General features: G+C 39.9%; 1 protein-coding gene across 2 annotated transcripts; it reads left to right on the top strand.

The window, feature by feature from the left end:
- Positions 1–576: 576 nt before the first annotated feature.
- EFCAB14 (EF-hand calcium binding domain 14) lies at positions 577–20,483 on the top strand. 2 transcript variants are annotated; one of them, XM_079980400.1, is made up of 11 exons: positions 577–1,098; positions 2,665–2,813; positions 5,825–5,970; positions 7,238–7,336; positions 7,793–7,903; positions 8,500–8,601; positions 10,200–10,388; positions 14,017–14,097; positions 14,810–14,918; positions 16,173–16,304; positions 17,382–20,483. In XM_079980400.1, exons 1-11 carry the CDS (start codon positions 860–862, stop codon positions 17,555–17,557), a joined length of 1,533 nt encoding a protein of 510 aa, XP_079836526.1. In that variant the 5' UTR covers positions 577–859; the 3' UTR covers positions 17,558–20,483. The 2 variants fall into 2 exon arrangements, with proteins under 2 accessions (XP_079836526.1, XP_079836527.1); XM_079980401.1 differs by having other exon boundaries at positions 579–1,098; positions 14,017–14,082.
- The last annotated feature ends 354 nt before the right edge of the window (positions 20,484–20,837 follow it).

Here is a 20,837-nt window from a genome sequence, read left to right as displayed (position 1 = left end):
TGCTAACTTGTGCATGGTGCCCACTTTTTTATTTTCTAACCCTTCCAAACTATGTTTCCTAGATCATCTAGGTGAAATTACCATCAGTGACCATTTTTTATGGATATATATTAGAGGAACAGGGCTATTATCGTTAGCTCAGATTTATTCACAACTTTCTCAGATGGTTGCTTAAACAGAACAGAACATGAGAACAAAAGACTATGAGAAGCATCTGCTCCAGTGAGATTCAAGGAGACCGAGTCTGAGCCCCAAGTGCATCTTGGTCAATGACCGTCTCATTTTCCGATCGGAAGCTGCTCAGTACGTTTCGGTCATTACTGCACTTAAAACTGACCTAATACCCCAAAGCTATATACAGCACTTGCCCTTTAATAATTTCCGTACGTTCTCGCTGTGGGCTGGCATTAACTGGCTCAGCAGCCAATGAGAATCCCCGAATACATCTACGGTTGAGAGAGGCGTGACAGGCGAAGAGGAGTTGCCCTTTTGTCCAATAGGAGCGGCCGATGCTGGTAGGCGCCAGAGCAAAGCCGTCCAGCCAGCTTCCTCAACCTTTTCCAGCCAATGGCAGCGCCTCGTGTTGGCCGGCAGGCGCTGAGGGCGAGGAGGAAGCTGCGCCCGCTCAGCTGCCATGGGTCGGGCGGTTGTGGCGGGAGGAGCAGCCGATAAGAAAGAGCAGCAACGGCACCGCCTGCGTCTGAGGGCGCCGCGCCAGCCCCGCTGAGGCTGCTCCAGGGCGGTCGGGGAAACCTCCGAGACGCTGAAGCTGGCGAGCCGTGGTCCGGAGTTGGGAGCCCCTCCCGGGTTGCGCTGCTGCCCGGCTTCCCCGGCTCCTGCCCCGGCCCAGCAGAAAAGGATGAAGAAGCGCAAGGAGCTCAACGCGCTCATCGGACTGGGCGGCGGGAATGGGGACCGGGGAAGCGGGAGCGGCGGCGGCGGCGGCGGCGGGCGCAAGAAGAGACGCTCGAGGAAAGGCTCCGCCTCGGGCCACCGGCTCCTCCGCACCGAGTCCGCCGAGAGCAGCAGCAGCAGCTCTTCCGGCCCGGAGTTCGGGGACGGCTTCGGGCTCCCAGGCGCCCGCTCGCGCTTTGCCAAGTGAGGCCTGCAAGAGAAGCAGGGAGGGGCTGCGCTTGGGGAGGAGGGGGCGAGGGACCTCGGTCCGTGGAGAGGCAGGCATGGGGAGTGTGAAATATAATTTTAGATACGATGCATTATTGGGCGCGGGGCTGCCCCGTGCGGGACTTGGGGCTCCAGAGTGGGTTGGGTGGGTAGGGATGAAGGGAGGGGGTTGAGGTGCATGTGGAAGAGTTGATACGTGACTAGCTCCATCGGGAGTATGCTGGGAGGAAAGGGGTTGGGGCGTTGGGAGTGTAAGGTTGACATGATTGCAGCTGAGTTGGAAAGTTGGTGACTGGGTGGGTAACATTTGGGTGTGCTGGGGTTGAAAGTGAGTTAAGGCTACTGAGGATCTGGAGCAGATTGTTAACACAAACAGTGAGTTTTTGTTCTGAGACAGAAGCTGTCTGCGACATGAATAGCTGGGTGTGTTTCTGGTATAACTTGTTGTTGTTGCACTAAGCCCAGGTGTGTGGGTGGGACAATTAGTGCCATTCTCTTTGCTTGGTTAATGTCATTTTGTTTATTTCATTTATTCAATTTATATCCCATGCTTCTTCCTGAAGGAGCCCAGGGACTGTTCTGCTAAGCTTGTTGTTTAGTCGTTATGACCCCACGGACCAGAGCATGCCAAATATAAATCTCCTGAATATAGCTTCGGGTGCTCATAACCATGCTCTAATACATTTGATCTTGATTGATCTATACCTCTGGTTAATGCCTTTCCTGTGGTCTTTGGTGTACTTTCTACTGGTCAATGGCAATCTGATGTATTAAGTCTTCAGCGCAGTTTGTTGTAAAACAAGATTCTGTTTGAGTTCTGGAAGAAGGAATCCTCAATACAGATGTGGGGAACCTTTGGCCCTTTTAAATGTGGTTGAACTACAACTCCTGTCAGCCCCAGCAAGCATGACAGTAGTTGTAGTTCAGCAACATCTGGAAGGCCAAAGGTTTCCTGCACCAGTTCTAATAAGACTTATCCCTAAATTCTGCTTTGTGGGTCATTGTGAAAAAAGGTCAAATTCCTTCAAGCTTATTAAAACAGAAATAGTTCTTACAGTACTTCAAATTTGATTATAAGCCCCCCCCCCAAAAAAAAAGCTGGTTGTAGTAATTTGTAATTAACGTTAAGACCAGGGAAATGTACAGAGTGCTAGATATTCTGATCCTGTGCTATTCTGTGCAAGTACCCTTTTGCCAATGTTTCCATTGTTGGATTAGGATACTAATCTAGAACATCATGACAAGTGCTCTTCCTTGAACATTTGTATCAAAAAAGGTAAAATATCAGCAAGAACTTGGATTACTAGATACTGAATAATTAATGGAATTCCTACAGTCAAGAATTAATAAAAACCTCTGGTCAAGGGATTTAGGTGAATGCCCTTGAATAATAAACTAGTTTTGAATTTATCTAGCTGTTTTGCATTGGATTGAATTGTGAGAGAGTAATATATTGCATTAATATTGAATACAATGTAAGTGCCAATTTTGTGTGATATTTGGCCATTGTGATGTAGCTGAACCATTTATTTATTCATTTAGGGGTGACTACCTGCGATGCTGCAAGCTTTGCTACCCATTATGTGCTTTTGTCATTTTGGCTGCTTGTGTGGTAGCTTGTGTTGGCTTGGTATGGATGCAGGTTGCTCTCAAGGAAGACCTGGATGAATTAAAGGAGCGGTTTCGAACCAGTAAGTACTGATCTTTGGTATTCCTTTTCTTTATAATAACTTGTGGGATATGGGACAAAGTCTTATATAGCTGGTAATTGCCAAAAACACTCTATTTATAGTCTGTTTTAAAATGAAGCAAACATGCTGACAAATGGTCATTTGTGTACAAAATACTATAACTCTGTTGCCATCCTCTATAAGCCACAGGTGATTAAAAACACATGGCCATACGTGTATTTTTAAAACGCAGAAGCCATATTTATTGGCATATGTCTTATTTGAACTATTTAATGCTTACAAATCATGTAATCAGATCTCTGTGATCCTTGGTGAATGTGTTAAAAAAATTCAAGTACTCAAGAATATTTTCAAAGGCGGAGTTGCTAAAGTATCCTGAAAAATTGCAGCTGCTTTGTCTTGTGGGTGGCAGTGGGTAGACAAGTTCACATCTCTGTGTCATCTGATGGTGATTGTGAACAGGAAAGATCCATATTGATTTGGTGCCTTGCTAATTTTACTAGAAGTATGAGATAGAAATTGTCATACAGAAATTCCAAGGAAGGCTAATACCATGAGGTGAAGGGAATTGTTTAGGAGGAAGTGATTTTCTTCAAAGCTGTTGACACTATATAGCTATGAAAGATAAACAAACTACCAGTTCATTTGTAACCAAGCTTTTCTTCACCATAAACTCCAAAATACACTTCTGATCCTCCTTTTGTGATCTGTTAATCTTGGAAGGTATACATACATGTATTGATCATCACAGCAACTATAATTTGCCTTTTTGATATAATTTATATACATACCTGGATACTTGGTCCAGGTGATGTGTGAGACTATATACTGGCATATAACAAACCACTTTTGCTGTTGACCCAACTCTGTAGGGGAGAGGATTTCACAATTAATTGGCGTGTTTCCAGGAGGAAAACCACTAACGGCAATGGTGAAATACTATCTTGTTTTTTATTATGACACTTTCAGGTCACCCATCAGCTTTAGAGCTTAATCTTCAAAGCACTATTCATTCTTCAAATAGGTTACTTGGTTTTATGTCTGTTAATGAACTGTCTTGAAAATGTACTGTGTTGAATATGACAGTTTTTCATATAGGCTGAGCAATTACTGCATTTCTCAGCTGTATTTGTCGCTTTTAAGAACTGAATTCTCTACTAAGAAAAAAATTAAAAACACAGTGTACTTAAAAGAGCTCTCTGGTCTTCGTTCTAAAAGCTTTAAATAGTTCTATCCAATCTTGTAAGTTTTGACAGGCATTCAGAATTCAATTTTATTTCATTTTACCTAGCTAGGTCCAAGGTCCATCAATCTAAGTTTGTTGTATTAATCTACAAAGCTCTGGACAACTTAAGTCCAAGGTACTTTAATGACTACCTGAACCCTTATATCCTAGCTCAATCAGTTATATGATCTGTAGGAGCATTGCTGGTTATCCTTTGAGTCACTGAGGTTCAAATTATGTAGCCAGTAAAGCAAGCTTTCAGCATCATTGACCCAGACCTGCAAAATGCTGTTCTGGTTGAGATTCAGCAGACATCTGCTTTAGTCTTTAAACTTTTGCTGAACACTTTTTATGTCACGCTTATGCAGGCAATTAAGAAAAAAAGTAAATGTGATAACTGGTAGTTTTAGATTTTGTCAGTTGTAAGCTGCCTTGATTTTTTTTAATGAAACACTGATAGTACACATATTTATGAAAAAATATAATAAAAATATTCTTGAATAAAGCTATGTTTCTAGATATTAACAGACTGTTAAGTTTAATGGCATAACTCTGTTATGAAAGAAAATTACTAAGGAGAGCATGCTCGAAGCATATTTGAAACTTGAAAGAAAGAGGTTATATGGTAGTGGGAGTCCCATTATACTTAGTGGGTGAAATTCAGCGTTGTGCTCTTCCAACAGCCAGTATGGTATACAGTGGTGCCCCGCAAGACAAATGCCTCGCAAGACGGAAAACCCGCTAGACGAAAGGGTTTTCCGTTTTGGAGGTACTTCGCAAAACGAATTTCCTATGGGCTTGCTTCACAAGACGAAAATGTCTTGCGAGTTCCTGCGGGTTTTTTTCCCTCCCCCCCCCTTTTTCTAAGCCGCTAAGCCGCTTATCAGCTGATCCGCTAAGCCGCTTAACAGCTAAGCCGCTTATCAGCTGATCCGCTAAGCCGCTTAACAGCTAAGCCGCTAATAGCGCTAAGCCGCTAATGGGCTTGCTTCACAAGACGAAAAAACCGCAAGACGAAGAGACTCGCGGAACAGATTCTTTTCGTCTTGCGAGGCACCACTGTAGTGCTTAGTGTGTTGGAGTAGAACCTGGGAGACAAAAGTATTTGAATCTCTGCTTGGCCCTGAAGATCACTGGGTGATCTTGGGCCAGTCAGTCTCTCAGCATAACCTACCACACAGGGTTGTTGTGAGGATAAAAATTGGGGCGGGACTATATATGCCACCTTGAGCTCCTTGGAGGAAAGGTGGGGTATGAATGCAATTAATAATAAACAAATGTACAAGCAGCTTGGGTATTGCTTTTTTCTTGTTATGTTGTTGAAGCATATGACACAGCTGAAGTCGTAAGGACATAACAATGATTGAGTAAAAATGGAATTCAATAAAGATTACTAATAGTACCTTAGCATCATATTGTCTGTTCATCAAAATAATTCCAATGGTTATTTAGTCATTAGTGTATGTAACTCATTTCCTTGACAATAATAAACTGCCTATTTAATTCAACTTCTCTCTCTTAAGAGCAGACACAGATTACAGGAAGGTGGTTCCTGCAATACATTTTATGATGTCTTTCACATATGTCTGTTAATCTACAACTTTGTTTAGCTTACTCTTTGTTCCTAAATGAACAGTGTGGAAGCTTGGCTAAAATCAATTCTAATATATTTAGAATTCAGTCCCAAATTACAAAGCAATGAAGGCATACCTATTAAAGAATTAATGCTTGTGTTCTCAGATCTTCGTGTTGATGGATAACTATTGCTTCTGACTTTGTGTTTTAGTGGAGTCTAATCAAAAAACCTCATTCCAAGAAATTCCTAGATTGACTGAAGATCTGCTTAATAAACAAAAGGAACTGGAAAAGATTGAGAATGGAGATGCGGGATTAAGCAAAATATGGGTAAACATCACTGAAATAAGCAAACAGGTAAAGTAAGTGACCATTCAAGTAAAGTTATCTAAGCCATTTAAAATATGTCTTATAACATCTTACTTGAGCCATTTGCTATTATTGGTATGATTGCTATTGAAGAGCAACATTCTGGGTCAACGTGTATGTTGACATTTTTTAAACTGGTAAAAGTTATTAATCCATTCTTTTTACTGTCTGTGATAGTACATAATGCTAAGCTATAAAGTATGGTTCCGTAAGCCACACAGTACATTAGTTGTGTGCTGGTTCATGCAACCCAAGGGCTCCTGCTTCACTTCTCCTTTGTGCAAGCAGGTAAACAAGCCATAATATAGGTAGGTTACAATAATTACCGAAGTTGGGGCCATGGTTTGCTTTCTCCCTGACAAACCATAGTAACTAAGCCACCAACAAACTATGATTTAGGAGTGGCTAAAGTGGTCATTTGTTGGGAGAAAAAAACATGATTTCATGTTCAGATGTTACTCAAAGCTGTTGACTTTGTGGTTTATTCATGTGCTTGTGTAAAGCAGCAGGGCATAAGCTGCATGCTCCAGCATGTGGCTTGCGCACAGTATGGATTTCTAAATATAGTTTAAGTCTTATGTGCAGTTGTGGCCATTGGCTTAGCTTGAGTTCTGATAATGCAATAAACCATGGTTTATTGTGACAGTAACAAGCATGCTGCCCTCTCCCTCTTCCTTTTGTGCTGCTGCTAAAAGGAAATAAGAAATTTTACTTCCACTTCATTTGCACTTGACTTGCTAATATCTGTTGCTTGCTTGAAACAATGCAACTGCAAATCATTGGTTATGAAATTAGCTTGTTTCAACAAATCATATTCAAAAGGAAACTGAGAAGCGTTCTCATGGAAGGAGTAAACATAGAAAGTCTCTGCACAATTGGATTGTTCCTAATTTTTTAAAAGAATGTTCAGTGACTCTAAAAGCTGGGAAGGAAGTGTGTGCTTTTTGAATTTTTGCCTGTTTAGTGTATTTCAGTAGTTGGAAAATGTTTCCTTATACCCCACTTCTCTTATGATAGAAGAGTTAATGGTGCTTAGAAGTTAGCAGTGAGCTAGCAACCTGCTTAATCAGTAGGCTGATACTGACGAATCCACCAGTAGATTCTGAGCAAAGTGTTACCCTGGTTGTGCCTAGTTGTATGTAGTACAGACTCAGGAGGCTTCCCAGTATTAGGTGCTGTGCCATTTATGTTTAAATGATTTATCTGTAACCTCTACTCTGAGAGAGAATGAAATAACATCTTCCTCTCGTTTTAGATTTCTTTGTTGATGTCAGCTGTAAATCACCTCAAAACGAACATTAAATCTGCTTCTGATTTGATTAATCTTCCTGTCACAGTAGAAGAGCTTCAGAAAGTATGTACTACACCAAGTATATTGTGTTTATCAAATTCTGCAAGCTACAAAAATATTTTGAATCAGAGTTTTTTGAACCACTGCTATCAGTGTACAATGGTGTTAATCACTTGTAGGAAGTATGTAGGTGGGAAATGATACTGCTGCACTGGGTCACATTGCATAATGTCAGGATGTGCGCAGTTTGTTCAGTATGACTCTCCCATGTGGTTTTCTGTAAGGTAATATGGGTTGTTTGTATTGTATTGCTTGGTATTTTGGGTTGGGGTTGCATGTTCATGTTTGCATTGTTGTATTTTATTACAAGTTTCTAAATGTAACCTGCCTTGGGATCTTATGTGAAGTGTGGTGGTTATTATTATTTATTAGCTACTCTTCTGGAATTAATACATTTGAGTCTCACACTTTTTAATATACCACTGATACTACAAGATTATGATTGGGTTTTTTCCCCAGAGTGTTGCTACTATAGGTAGCACTGTAACTAGTGTTCATCATGATGTTGAGAGTATGCAGGCAGCAATTGAAGAACATAAGAAAACTATAGAGACACTCCAAAATGAGATGGTAAGGACTTGTATTAATCTGATAGTAGTTCATTCTGTGATAATTAAAAATGTCTTTTTAAAGACAATCAATGTTTTGGATGAAAATCTGTATTCTCCAGTTTATTGTTGCAGAACTCCATGTTAAAGTTTAACAGGGATGGGAAGCTTAAGTCTTTCAGATTCCTAGATACTATAAACAAATTTGTAAATAAGTTAACGATTAATGCCCAATTAATAGGGGATTGGGTGTCTAGTCTCAATGGACTTTCCTGATCCACCCTCTTCATATGCTCCTTGTACTATTTCTTAATTCAAGCAAAGCAAGTAAATGTGACTTTAATTATAACAAGAACCTTTTGAGTAATCGCATGCTGAGGGAGCATCACATATCTCCCATGTTTCCTAACTGCTTTCCATCCATACAATACTTGTCATATTGCACTTGTTTGTTTATTTTGAATCTCTTAAATACATTTACATGGAGCACCAGTATATTTGTGTATATCACAGTCTGCTACCCTCTGTCTTCCTAGTTTTGTGTTTGTGAAAGCTTGGTTCCCATGTTCAAAGTTTAAATAACTGGTTTCAAAAATTCATTTTTACTACTTTTATTAGAGTGAACTCGCAGAAGATGTTAGAGGAAAGCAGCTGCCTTCATTTCCCTCCTCTCCAACCCCACAAATAAGTGAGAAGAATCTGACAGACAGTTGTAAACAGGTACAGCTTGTTGCTGCTTTAGATGCTTTGCAAATCAGTATTTCAAGATTTCTGTAAAACTTTTAAACTAGGATTCTGGGACAAAGAAGAAACTGCCAGCCTCTATTTTAAGGAAACATGGGTTGATATTTAAGATTAGTTATACTCGGAGTAGACCAGGGGTAGGCAGTCTAAGGCCTGTGGGCTTCTCAGTCTGGCCCGTGGGTGGTCCGGGAATCAGCGTGTTTTTACATGAGTAGAATGTGTACTTTTATTTGTACACATATATGTACTGGGTTATTTATGGGGCATAGGAATTGGTTCATTTTTTTTTCCAAAATATAGTCCGGCCCACCACATTCTCTGAGGGACGGTAGACCGGCCCACGGCTGAAGAAGGTTGCTGACCCCTGGAGTAGACTGATTGAAATTGGTGTTGTAGTCATTAATTTCACAGGATCTATACTGAATAGATCTTCATAGAATCATAGAATTATTGAGTTGGAAGGAACCATAAGGATCATCTAGTCCAGTGATGGCCAAACTTGGCCCTCCAGCTGTTTTGGGACTACAGTTCCCATCATCCATGACCACTGGTCCGTTAGCTAGGGATGATGGGAGTTGTAGTCCCGAAATAGCTGGAGGGCCAAGTTTGGCCATCACTGATCAAGTCCAACCCCCTGCAAAGCAGGAATCTTTCGCCCAGGTCTGTGTCTAACCATTAGTGAAATTCAGTTTCCTAGGCAGAGAGCAGAAATAAAAGAGAATATGACAGTCTTCGTAATAAGAATCTGGATATTAATTTTAGGTTGTGATTTGTGTAATAGTCTCTTCCCTCAATCCCTTGTATTGCATAACATTCAGCACAATGTGGAGTTCTGGAGAACTAAGAAGCTTTCTCACACACTATTTTGAGGCAATTTAATTCATTTTAATTAATTTATTGTCCAACTGTGAATTTTGAAAATTGAGCAATATGTCTTTCTTTGCTTGTTAAAAAGGAAAAACATACAATTTCTTTGAAAGAAACCATCAATATTAAAACAGCCAACAACATGGCAATTCTTGAAATAGATATCCTAGCTTTGTGGTTAGTCATTTGCCCTAGTTAAGTACTTAATTAGTGAGTAGTAAATTGCTATGCCCACTTGTCAAACTGCCTTGCAAAACACTGGCAAAGTGTATTTATTATAAAATAAAGGTATCAGTAAAATATATTAAATAACACAGTGGTATTAAAACAACATGTTGGCAAATTATTTTGTTTGATCTGTTAGGCTTTGTACTCTTTGAAGGCTGCTTGCACTAAAAGAACTGAACATAAGGCCTGTGAGATTTAGCACACCTGTTTTCACAGAGGGTAGTTGCTGAAACCCAGCTTTCAACTTTCAAAGAACTAACAGACCTCCTTCATTTAAGGATTTGTCAAGTGGCTCTAAACCCTATTTGAGCTGCAATCCAATGACTCTTGGGAATATTCTTTGCTGAATTTAGGGATTTATTTATGCCAGCATAGAGTCAAGCTGCAGATGAATGACAACAATTGCATAAGTATAAACTGCTTACTCTTAGTTATTGCTGTTTCTATAATGTAAGAAAATTTTTTTCTGTGTTGAACAGGATAGCCAGTACCTACATACCTCTATAGAAGAGGTAAACTCTACCCTAATGTTGTACCAGAAACAGAATGATTTAAAACTTTTCAATATGGACTCCACAGTTGGCAATCTAAGTTGGAGAGTTGCTTCATTAGAAAATCATATGACAGTGAATAAACTGGAAAAAAGAGAAAACCTGACCCTTGGCATGGTAAGTGCCTAGCTATTGTGGGTTTTTGAGAAACGAATTTTTGCAAAACAGTTATGTTTTCTGTCTATATGGATTTGTTGTGCTGCATCGTGGTTGAACTGATACTGGGAAAGCCACACTTTCCAAAAAGAAATTGCAATTCACGCTTGGTGTGTGGAGTTATAAATGCTAACTATAGTGAAAGAGGCCATTCTCTAGTTATCTGGATTCCTTCTATCACAAGCTTTGCACTGAATTAATGAATTTCTGCAACAATATGAGCTGTCAGTTGGATATTCAGTGATGCTTTCTTTGTTACTGTGGATCTTGGTCACCTTGAATTTCTAATTTGCTTGTACAGCTTTTGTTGACTGATAATTTGAACAGTAAAATCCACTATACTCTTAATGTCTATGAGAACTATGCTTCAGTTTTATTACAAAGTTAAAACTGCAGTCCTACACACGTCTTGGGAAGTAAGCCCCATTTATGTCAGAGGGAGTTGTTTCTGAGTCGACATGCATTGGATTGGACTTGGATTGCAAGATTGTATGGATGCAGTAGTCGTGTTTGCATTGCAAGTAAGAACCTACCTGAATCAATTAATATTTGTTGCAGCATTTTGTGTAGCTACTCTCATCTGACTATGCATTGAGACTCTGCACCTAGAAAAATCTTGTACGTTAATAAGTAGCCTGAAATGTTGACAAAGCCAAATTCTGCATGCCTACTTCAAGTTTTCTCACCAAAAACATTTTTCTTTCCATGTTTTGGGACATATTGGGATGAAAAGAAAAGGAGCTGGTGGAACTGGCTGTCAGAATGGCAACTTGGCTGGGCACTAGACAAAATGATATTTTTCTGTGATTCTGTTCTTTTTTTAAAAAATTAAACACAGGAGTGGAAGTACTATGGTGAAATGGCAAACATCTAGAGCAAGTGTAATAGTTGAATGTATACTTTAATGTTTTTAGGGGATTAGAAAACTCAAATAGCGCCAGCGTTAATGGCGGACTCCCTCTGAGTCTCAGAGGGACCAGCTCCGCGGGATCGGGTCCTACCGCTACGGCAAAGCGGAGACCCTTTAAAAATCACAGGCGGGTGAAGCCTGTGAACGTGGGGACTCGGCGGGCACCATTTGCGCCCCCCCAAGTTGCGAAGGAGTGAGTGGCGCGGTGTTGAGAGTCGACTGCTTCTTCCGCGGAGTGAAGCCGCACAGCCGTTAACGGAGAGCGCTGACTTCTTCTTGTGAACATTCGGACTTTTAAACAACAACCCGTGAGTAGTACGGAAACTGGAATTTTAAAGGAAAATTTTTAAATTCGGCAAGATCGGGGAAGGTCTAAACAGGAAGTCCGCCTTCCCTCTCTGTAAATAACTTAAAGCAAAGGACCTGTCAACTAAGGTCGAGGAGAGTTTTTTCTTTTTTCTTTTTTTTTCTAAAAGACTTAATTCCACGGTTTGGCACCATAAGAAATTTTATTTAGAAGCAGGGGAACCTGCAGGAAAAGAATTAAATCTGGGAGCTGAAGTGCCACCCCCACCCCCCCCCCCCCGGACCCGGGAGTGGTCCGCAAGAGCCTGGTGACGAAGTATAGAATATCTTGACAGCTGTCAAGCTAGCTGTCAAGACGTAAAAAGAGGACTTTATTTCAGTTGCTTCTGCCGGTTACATTTGTTACAATTTGCTCTTGGGGAAAAAAAAAAGAAGGGTTGTTACAATTTAACTGGACTTTTGGATTGTGTTGAAAGGAACATAAAGGAACTAAAATTCCCCTAGAGGGAGTTTTGGGACATTACAAGAATGGCTGGAGGAGGAAAAATCCAGGCTGAACTGAATAGAGCATTTGTTCTCTTGGGAAAGTTGCAAGGTCAGATTGATGTTTTGGCTACAAGTGTTACAACTTTGGATACAACAGTAAGCACCATCATTGAATTGGATAAGGATAAGGATCTGACACAGGAAGTCTATTTAACTGGACAAATAGAGAAACTTGAGAGCTTTGAGAATTTGGAGAAGGAGACTTATGTTGTCCCTGAAGAAAAGGAAGGGGGAGCCGCAACCCCGCAGATGTTAAAGGAGAGCTGCAATTTAAGGCCTCTCATGATGGTAACAAGGGAAAATAAAAAGTTGATGTTGAAAGTTTGGCCTGAATTGGAAGAAGACCTTAGGATTACAAATTTGATCCAAGTGGAAGTTGGAGCTTTGGAGACATTTGGATTTGAAAGGAGTATGAAACAAGATCTGGAAGACCCTATAGGCCTTACTTTTAAGTATGGAGGTCTGGCCGGAAGAAATGTGGATCCTGTTGGGTTGGAGCTTACCCGAGATTTGGTTTTTAATATTAAGGACTATCAAAAAGAGCGGCAGAGAGGACGTGAGAGAGAATTAAGAGCCTCGGATGTAAGATCTCCAGGCTGATTGCTTTTTGAGACTGATGGACATGTTGGGGACTGAAACCAGGAAGGGGGTATGGGTGGAATAGAAATTGGGAATTTAAAGGGTACATAATTATAACTTGTTTTGTTTTTGTCTCTTTTTTGTTCGTATGAGAGTTGGGAAATTTGTGGAAGGGAATTCTGGTCGATCTTAGGGAAATGTTTTAAGAATAAGTATTGATATTGATATATAAGTTTGGATGAGAGTTAAGATTGGATAAAGTAAAAGTGGTTTTTAAAATAAACTAAATTACTTAAATGAGAAGATTACACAAAAATGAAATGAGGGAATGGATGAAAGAGAGAACGTAAAATAATAACATATTAAAATAAATTACTAAGTTAAAAAAAATAAGGTGAAAGGACTTGCTGAAATAAAATTTGAATTTGAATACAGAAATGGGAGGTGTGAGGAGGTCAAGAAAATAAGTAAAGGGAAATTGATTATGTAAGGGATTCAATTTTTTTTTCTTTTTTAATGATTGTATTTTTCTTTTTTGTATTTTTCTGTTTTTTTATTTTTCTCTTCTTGCTTTTTGTATTTTTTCTTTTTTTCTCTGTAATCTTGAAAAGTTTGAATAAATATTATTAATAATAAAAAATAGAAAACTCAAATAATGAAGCTGGAAATCTTGGCCATATGTAGGACTGAAAACTGTATAATACAATTGCCACCTGAGATGGCAAATGTAGAAGGAAGGCTAGGAGAAACTGTATTGATCAGACTGCATTGGACATTGGCACTAAAATGTGTAACTCTCATTAGATTTTGGTTGTTCAGCATATTGGATCCCCAGCTTCACCTTTCTGGCAGCACTGCTCTGTGTATGTTCCTGTTGTACAGTTATTATACAGTCATGCTGATGTAATTACTGATGCAGTGGCAGCCTTATTGATATGCTATTTCAACCTCCAGTGTACTTCTCTTTCTATTTTCTGAAATAGCCACTGGGTTGTGCTAGTTGCAGACTAGGACTGTCTGAGCTTCCATTGATCTCAGCATGTCCTGGTGAGCCTTGTATATTAACTTTTCTCTCCAATATAGTTGTTCAAATAATAGGTCTTGCTGCTTACTCACACAGATACATTTTAATATATTTGTGATTACTAGCTAGTCCTAGGGTGTTCATTTCTTGTATCGCTTAAGGGTAAACTATATTTTAGAAGAAGACACAAACATAAGCCTTTCTTTTGGTATTGCTTTTTGCAGGTGGGCGACTTAACTACCTCGGTGAAAGTAGAAAATGAACCAAGGAATGAAACTACTACTGAAAAGGTACAGGGCATGGAGGTAATTCTAGGGAAACCAGAAGTTTAAAAGCAAGCCATATCATATCATATTAGTACACATTTTTTTTCTGCTTTCCCTAATTTCCCCATAAAGACTGGAAGGTGTGATAACAAACTCCAACTAAGGAAATATGCAAAATGGTACAGCTTCAAATTAGAATAAATCTATTCTTCAATGTATTAAACTATATATGCTGGAGATCTCTCTGGCTTGCTCTTAAAAGCAAGCTACATGTTGCACACCAGAGAGACACTCTAAGATCTTCCTAGGTAATAAGAACTTACTAAGGATAAACAAGGTTATGCAGATTTTGATAAAAGGAAATGACCATTTTAAATGCTGGCTGGGAGAGATTGGTTGGTGCAGCGTATCTTATTTTTCACAAATAAGGTACTCGTACAGAAAATGCTATAGTAGACTGGTCCTGTTGAATATGTTCTTGTTTTGTCAGGTTAGTGGGCAAGTGAAATTATTATTTTATTTTGGCCTTATTGGTCTATGGAAAAAGTGTATTGTAGCATCTTAAAGATTATGTTATCTAATCCTATGGCCACCATAATAGGCCACAGGGGTTCTATAGAACATATGGGTGATATGATGCTTATAGATGAAGTACTTAGACTTCTGAACTGTGGAATCTTGCAGTTTATTACAACTTAGTCTGAAATTGGAAGTGTTTTTTCATGGAAATATTTCTGTTGGTATTGTACAGAATATAGAAAATGGGGATTCTCAGGTATCTATGTTAAGAGAGAAGCTGCAGCTGATCAACGCTCTGTCAAGCAAACCAGAAAGTGATCGATCTGAAGCATTGAAAAAAGGTGAATGTTGCATATAGTTTTACTTCCTACACTAAATTACTATACTGCTGCTTTAGCTTATTTAATCATGAGTCACTTGCACTACAGTTCCTTGGACAAACGAGCAAACCGGGTGCTGAAAGGAGTGGAAATATGTCTGATAGCTGGCCTCTAGTTATGAGCTTCTGACCGAAGCCTCTCATAGCTCATCCTTTATGCAAAGACAAATAACAAGAAGTGTAAAAATATAAGTGCTTACTTTGGAAGGAAAAACTATTAACAGAACCACATTATTAACAGGAACAATTGAGGCATGTACAATTCAGTTCCAAATTTATTACTTCTATCACTTTCAGCATATGAACTGCTTTGATCGTTCAAGTAAGCATTTATACATGTATATTACTCTTACTGTGCTGTAATGAAAAGGCAAGGTAGCTATCATGTCAAAGTCCCCAGTAAATGATCAGTCAAAATATTTTTCTTTGCCTTATTGAGTTAATACTCTAGCATAGAAACACACGTGCCACATCAGTAAGGCTAGGTTATACATTTGAAATGTGCTTTTCCATTCAAAATGCACAAGAAGAAGCAAGTTGGAAAAGACTGGGCCATTAGTTTTCCATGTTCAAAGGGGAAAGCCCTCTGCCTCATTAGAAGATACTTTCTATAAAATGTTAAAGTCTGGGGTTACCAGTGTGACATCCACTAGCACCAATGCGTCCACCAGTACCAGTAAATATACTCTCTGAAATCTGCAATACATGAGTGTCTGTTTGCTCTTCTGGCTCAGTTCCTGTTTGCACTGGCTCAATCTCTCCTACATTGAACACGCTCCCTTTAAAGATACCCATGTTACATTGGATGCCAGAATTGGACACCCCCCTCCAGTTGGAACAAGGGGAGAGGTGCAGTGAGCTTCTTTATGAGAGAGTGCAGTGGTAGCTGATGTAGATGCCTTTCCCCATAGGCTGGGAGGGGGGGGGCATGACTGCACCACTTTGCTCTGCTGCTTTTTCTGTTCTTTTGGATGTGGAAATCCTTTTGTGACTGGCACCGATGGCACTTTTTCAAAATTTCATAGATGCCCACTAGCCCCAAAAGGCTGCTGCCACCTGCACTGATTTTTCCACTAATGACATTGTGTTGACTGTGTTGAAAGTGCCAAATTATGTTGGATACCATCTTCATGTAGCCTCCCTTTTTGAAGCATAATTGCCTTCCACCTACTCTTGCCAGATAATTAGCAACAACTACTGTAAAATTTCTTGACAGGAGGAAAACTCCAGAGCACTACATCAAAGCCTACAAAGCTTCCAAGACTTTCTTCAAGATCAGTTGGCAGCAGTTTTGAGGGGAATAGACACCCAAGAGACTTGTCATTACCTGGAATATCCAACATAGAAGGTAACCACATATGGTTGGAAATGAATGGACCATAGAGAACATTTTTCAAATGTAGCATAAACAATCCCAAAGGACCTCTCCAAGCTGAGTGAATGTGCAGTAAAATAGCAAATCGATTCAGTGCAAACAAGTGTAAAGCGATGCATGCCTGGGTAAAAAGATAATTTTATGCACTTACGGAGTCTGAAATGGCAGTAGGTGGCCAGGAACAAGACCTTGAGGTCATAGTGGGTAGCTCAAGAATAGCATCGCAATTGCAGCCAGTCTGAATCCTTAAGATTATGGAAAATGCAGTGGTAAACATTTATGCCTGCTTAAAAGCCTGCAAAGATGGGTAACTTAAGGGAGGTAGATTCTTGCCTGTTTGGATATTTTTAAAAGATTTGTGCAGTTGCAAGTTGCATGCTGTTCAGCCATAAGTGTTCAAAAGTAGAGAAAACAGTGGTGAAGATCTATAAAAGATATACAGGGTGAACTGAAACACTGACGAGGATTTATTTGGCAGAAGTACAATTTACTTTGTAATGTTCTCAAGCAAATCTGAGGTTTCTGGTTCAAACTGTTGAGAGAGGTCCAATATTTTAGCAAATCAATGTTGCTTTTGTTTAAATGTCCACAGAGAATGATTCTCTTTGGGGCTGATTCACATCTAGCAATCTGAGAATGAGTCATGCCTCACTTACCCCCTGTTATCACTCCCCCTCCTTACCTTACATGCTGAGAAAATATTCTGCTGTGCTATGTTTAAGCCACAGTTTCCTGTTAGCTCTGAACTGGGAAACTGGGTGAATTTTGACTAACAACTTGGTTTCATATCCTGATTAGTAATGAGAAACTGGTTTAAACAAATGGCAATAGAAGCAGCAACGTTGGGTTGCAAGGGAAGGAGGATTGTGGAGACCCAGTGCTAGTAGTTCTTGGCTTTAAAAACCGGCTCTTTATCTACCGGAATGTATATTACAGACCATATAGTGTGTATTTTGTGTGTCTCGTGGAAAAAGCTACTGCTGCTGGAGGAAAGTGTTAATACTTCTTAGCTACTGCCTGTTCTTTAAAATTATTTGTTCCTTCTTGCAGACCTTCAGGATTTATTCAGAACCATCAGCCAAGACTCTGATGGCAAGCTATCCTATGAAGACCTGCAAAAACTGGTTGGATCTGCAGTGTATGATTCCCAGAGCTTTAAAGAATTTGATACAGATGGAGATGAGAAGTATTCCTTACTGGAACTAAGGATGGCTTTAGGTTTATAGTATCTCTACATATATAAATAACAGTATTGAAGGACTACAGTAGCTATACAAGAAAAACTGATAAGTTAAAAGCTACATCTGGCACTTTCTGAATTATATACTAATCTTTGCAGCTAACTTAGTGTACATGTTGACACCGTTTTAATTTTGTGTTCTTTGGAAAATATGGAAAGCTAATTTTTGATTTAATTTAAGAGATACAGACTCCTCAGATTTTCAATTTTGAACCTCTAATCCCGAGATTATTTGGTAATGCCTAAACTCTGTTGACAAGTAGAGGGCACATAGGTGCAACTAAATTTTCTCTGGATTGAGACTTAGAGGATTATATTCTGCCATGGTTTTGGATAACTGGGCTGCACCTTAAATTGCACTAAGAATTTTAGCTCAAAGTTTTTATTTCCCTTATAAGGGAAGCACTTGTCTTCAAATTAGAATATGTGTGTATATATTGACAGACATGTATTTTATATTTCAAATTTGCCTTAAATTAGCTGCACTTTAGAATAAAAAAATAAAAGCATCTATCTTCACAGGATGGGGGCTCTTTTCCTTGTAAATATTTAAAATTGAATCAATTACATCTGAGTCAACTTGGCAATCTATTAAAAGTAATAAGGATCCCAAAGTAAGTTGTGTTGGAGGAGGCTGGAAATACATGTTTCTCCTTAGAACCACACTTTGGGGATCTGCTTTTCCCATAGTTGCAGGGGAATCCATGGATGACTTTCATATACTAAGATACCTGTCTACCAGACTCTCAGAAGGACTTTTGTCCCTGAAGATGAGATGAAATAAAGTTCCTGTTTATTTTATACTCAGAACCATGGGAGTTAGAATAATAACTGGTTCTTTCCCTCTGCCATTCAATTTCATATGGAATGTTTAGTATTAAAAACTTTTAGAAGAAGTGCAGTTACTAGCCTTTCTGTAGACTTTCCCTCTTATTTTGGCTAACATTTATTGAATTAAATTTCCTCACCTTAATACAAATCTCAGCAAATCAGAGGTTGTTTTACATGGGGGTTATGATCCTGGTCAGGAACCCCTGGAACCAGGGCCCCTGCAAGTTGGAGGGCTGCTTGCCTGGCTTGGGGAAGGCTGTACAAGGGCTCTGACAGCGTCCTAGAGTCCTCCTATCTCCCTTCCAAACCCTAGTAAGTGCTTGCCCCAGGCAGGAGGGCTCTGGGACCCTGTAAGCCTCTAATAGATAATCCCACAATCACAGCTCTGCACAGGTGTGTGTTGGGGTAATAAAGATTGGGATTCTGCCACTCTCCATGTATTTATTTCCCCACCGACCTGCACAAAGCTGTAATTGCATTAGTAAAATAAGCATAGGTTGTGACTTACCTGTACTCTCATTTTACTTTTTTCTTGATTTATGTGAGCCAGGAAAAGGTTGGGGATATTTGGGGCCAAACATGGAGTGTATCTTTGCATTTGTACATAGTGTTGTTTTTTTTAAATAGCAGTGTGGTGTCCTGATCCAGGTTGGCAATGTGGCATGAGTAAAGGTTAAAAAAAAGGATGGTAAAGGAGCCCTGGATGGATTAAGTCCAGTCAAAGACAACTATGGGGTTGTGGCGCTCATCTCGCTTTCAGGCTGAGGGAGCCAGCGTTTGTCTACAGACAGCTTTCCGGGTTATGTGGCTTGCATAATTTAAATCACTATTGGTGTATGGAGGAGCGTGACGAGTGCCAGAGTGGGGATTCGAACCACTGACCTTCCAATCAGCAAGCCCAAGAGGTCCAGTGGTTTAGACCACAGCGCCACCCGCGTCCCTTGTGACATGAGTAAAGGTAAAGGTATCCCTGACCGTTCGGTCCAGTCGCGGACGACTCTGGGGTTGCGCGCTCATCTCGCTCTATAGGCCAAGGGAGCCGGCGTTTGTCCACAGACAGCTTCCAGATCATGTGGCCAGCATGTCTAAGCTGATTCTGGCGAGCCAGAGCAGCACACGGAAATGCCGTTTACCTTCCCACCGGAGCAGTACCTATTTATCTACTTGCACTTTGACATGCTTTTGAACTGCTAGGTTGGCAGGAGCTGGGACTGAACAACGGGAGCTCTCCCCTTGCGGGGATTCGAACCGCCAACCATCTGATCAGCAAGCCCAAGGCTCTGTGGTTTAGACCACAGCGCCACCTGCGTCCCTGTTGCATGAGTAGAAGAGGGTTAACCCTCCCCGCTCCCAGTATCATTGTTGTGATGAAAATCCTGCCTTCTGAAATTGTCTCATAAGGCAAATAGCTTGTGGGAGGGATTTCCATTGGGATCACCACACAGAGAGTAAAGATTAACCCATTGATTCAGCACCGCAGTCCATATCTGGATTGGGGACTCCACATGTGCTGTTTTAAAAAGTGTGTGCAAATGTGAAGAGTCTGTTGATGTATACTGCAGCTTGATCCTTTTTACAGTTCCCTTGCTTAAACTTAAGAACTCTTTGATATTTTAAAAGGATTTTACCTTTTCACTTTTAATTTGATCAGCAAAGTAACACAACAAAGTACAGACTTTACAGTCATCTGAATATGCATGCCATGGACAATAATAATACTTTTATCTATATGCCACCTATCTGAGTTGCCCCAGCCACTCTGGTCGCTGTTAACAGAAGACTAGTGTACATGGAGGTCTGATATAATGTTGGTTTACTCTAGAGTAGATGGAAACGATTCCTCCAAAAACATTAAAATAATGAAAAGCCTTGAAAACCAAATTTCTCTCATAGGTTCTCTAATTTTTTACTACCAGTTTCCTACCTGGGCAAGTTGACCTTGCCCAGTGAAGTAGAAAAATATTTCAAGATTACTGAAAACCAGTGCTCTCTCAGACAAGTATCAACCACTTTTTTAATCTGCTTTCCGTATAAAACTGTTGACCAAATTAAATGAAGCAATAAAAATAACTTGGCTAGTATTTATTTGTACCTATGTAATATGATTGTATGCCAAATTGTTGAAGGTATTTTTGGAAGATTAGTTTGTATGGTTAATATGGAAGGAAGCTCTTTTCTAGCCCCATTCTTAAGGAAATAACTGACAATTGTTTAATTTTTCTTTGAGGTGTATATTTACCATAATAGGGAATCCCATTCAAATACTTTGGAATATTCATGGCTGGCTGGATGCTCAACTACTAAAGTGATAGTCCTCCGGAACTCTACCATCTCAGTTTTCATGAAGGGAAACATGTTTGGAAACCATCTCACTTCAAAGGATGCCTCTCATGCAGAAAGCTTTCCAAAGCCCAGTTCATGTTGCCTCAGCAGCA

Source organism: Podarcis cretensis (genome assembly GCF_951804945.1).
Source record: "Podarcis cretensis genome assembly, chromosome: 6".
Lineage (NCBI taxonomy): Eukaryota > Metazoa > Chordata > Lepidosauria > Squamata > Lacertidae > Podarcis > Podarcis cretensis.
This window is presented reverse-complemented; position numbering and strand designations above follow the sequence as displayed.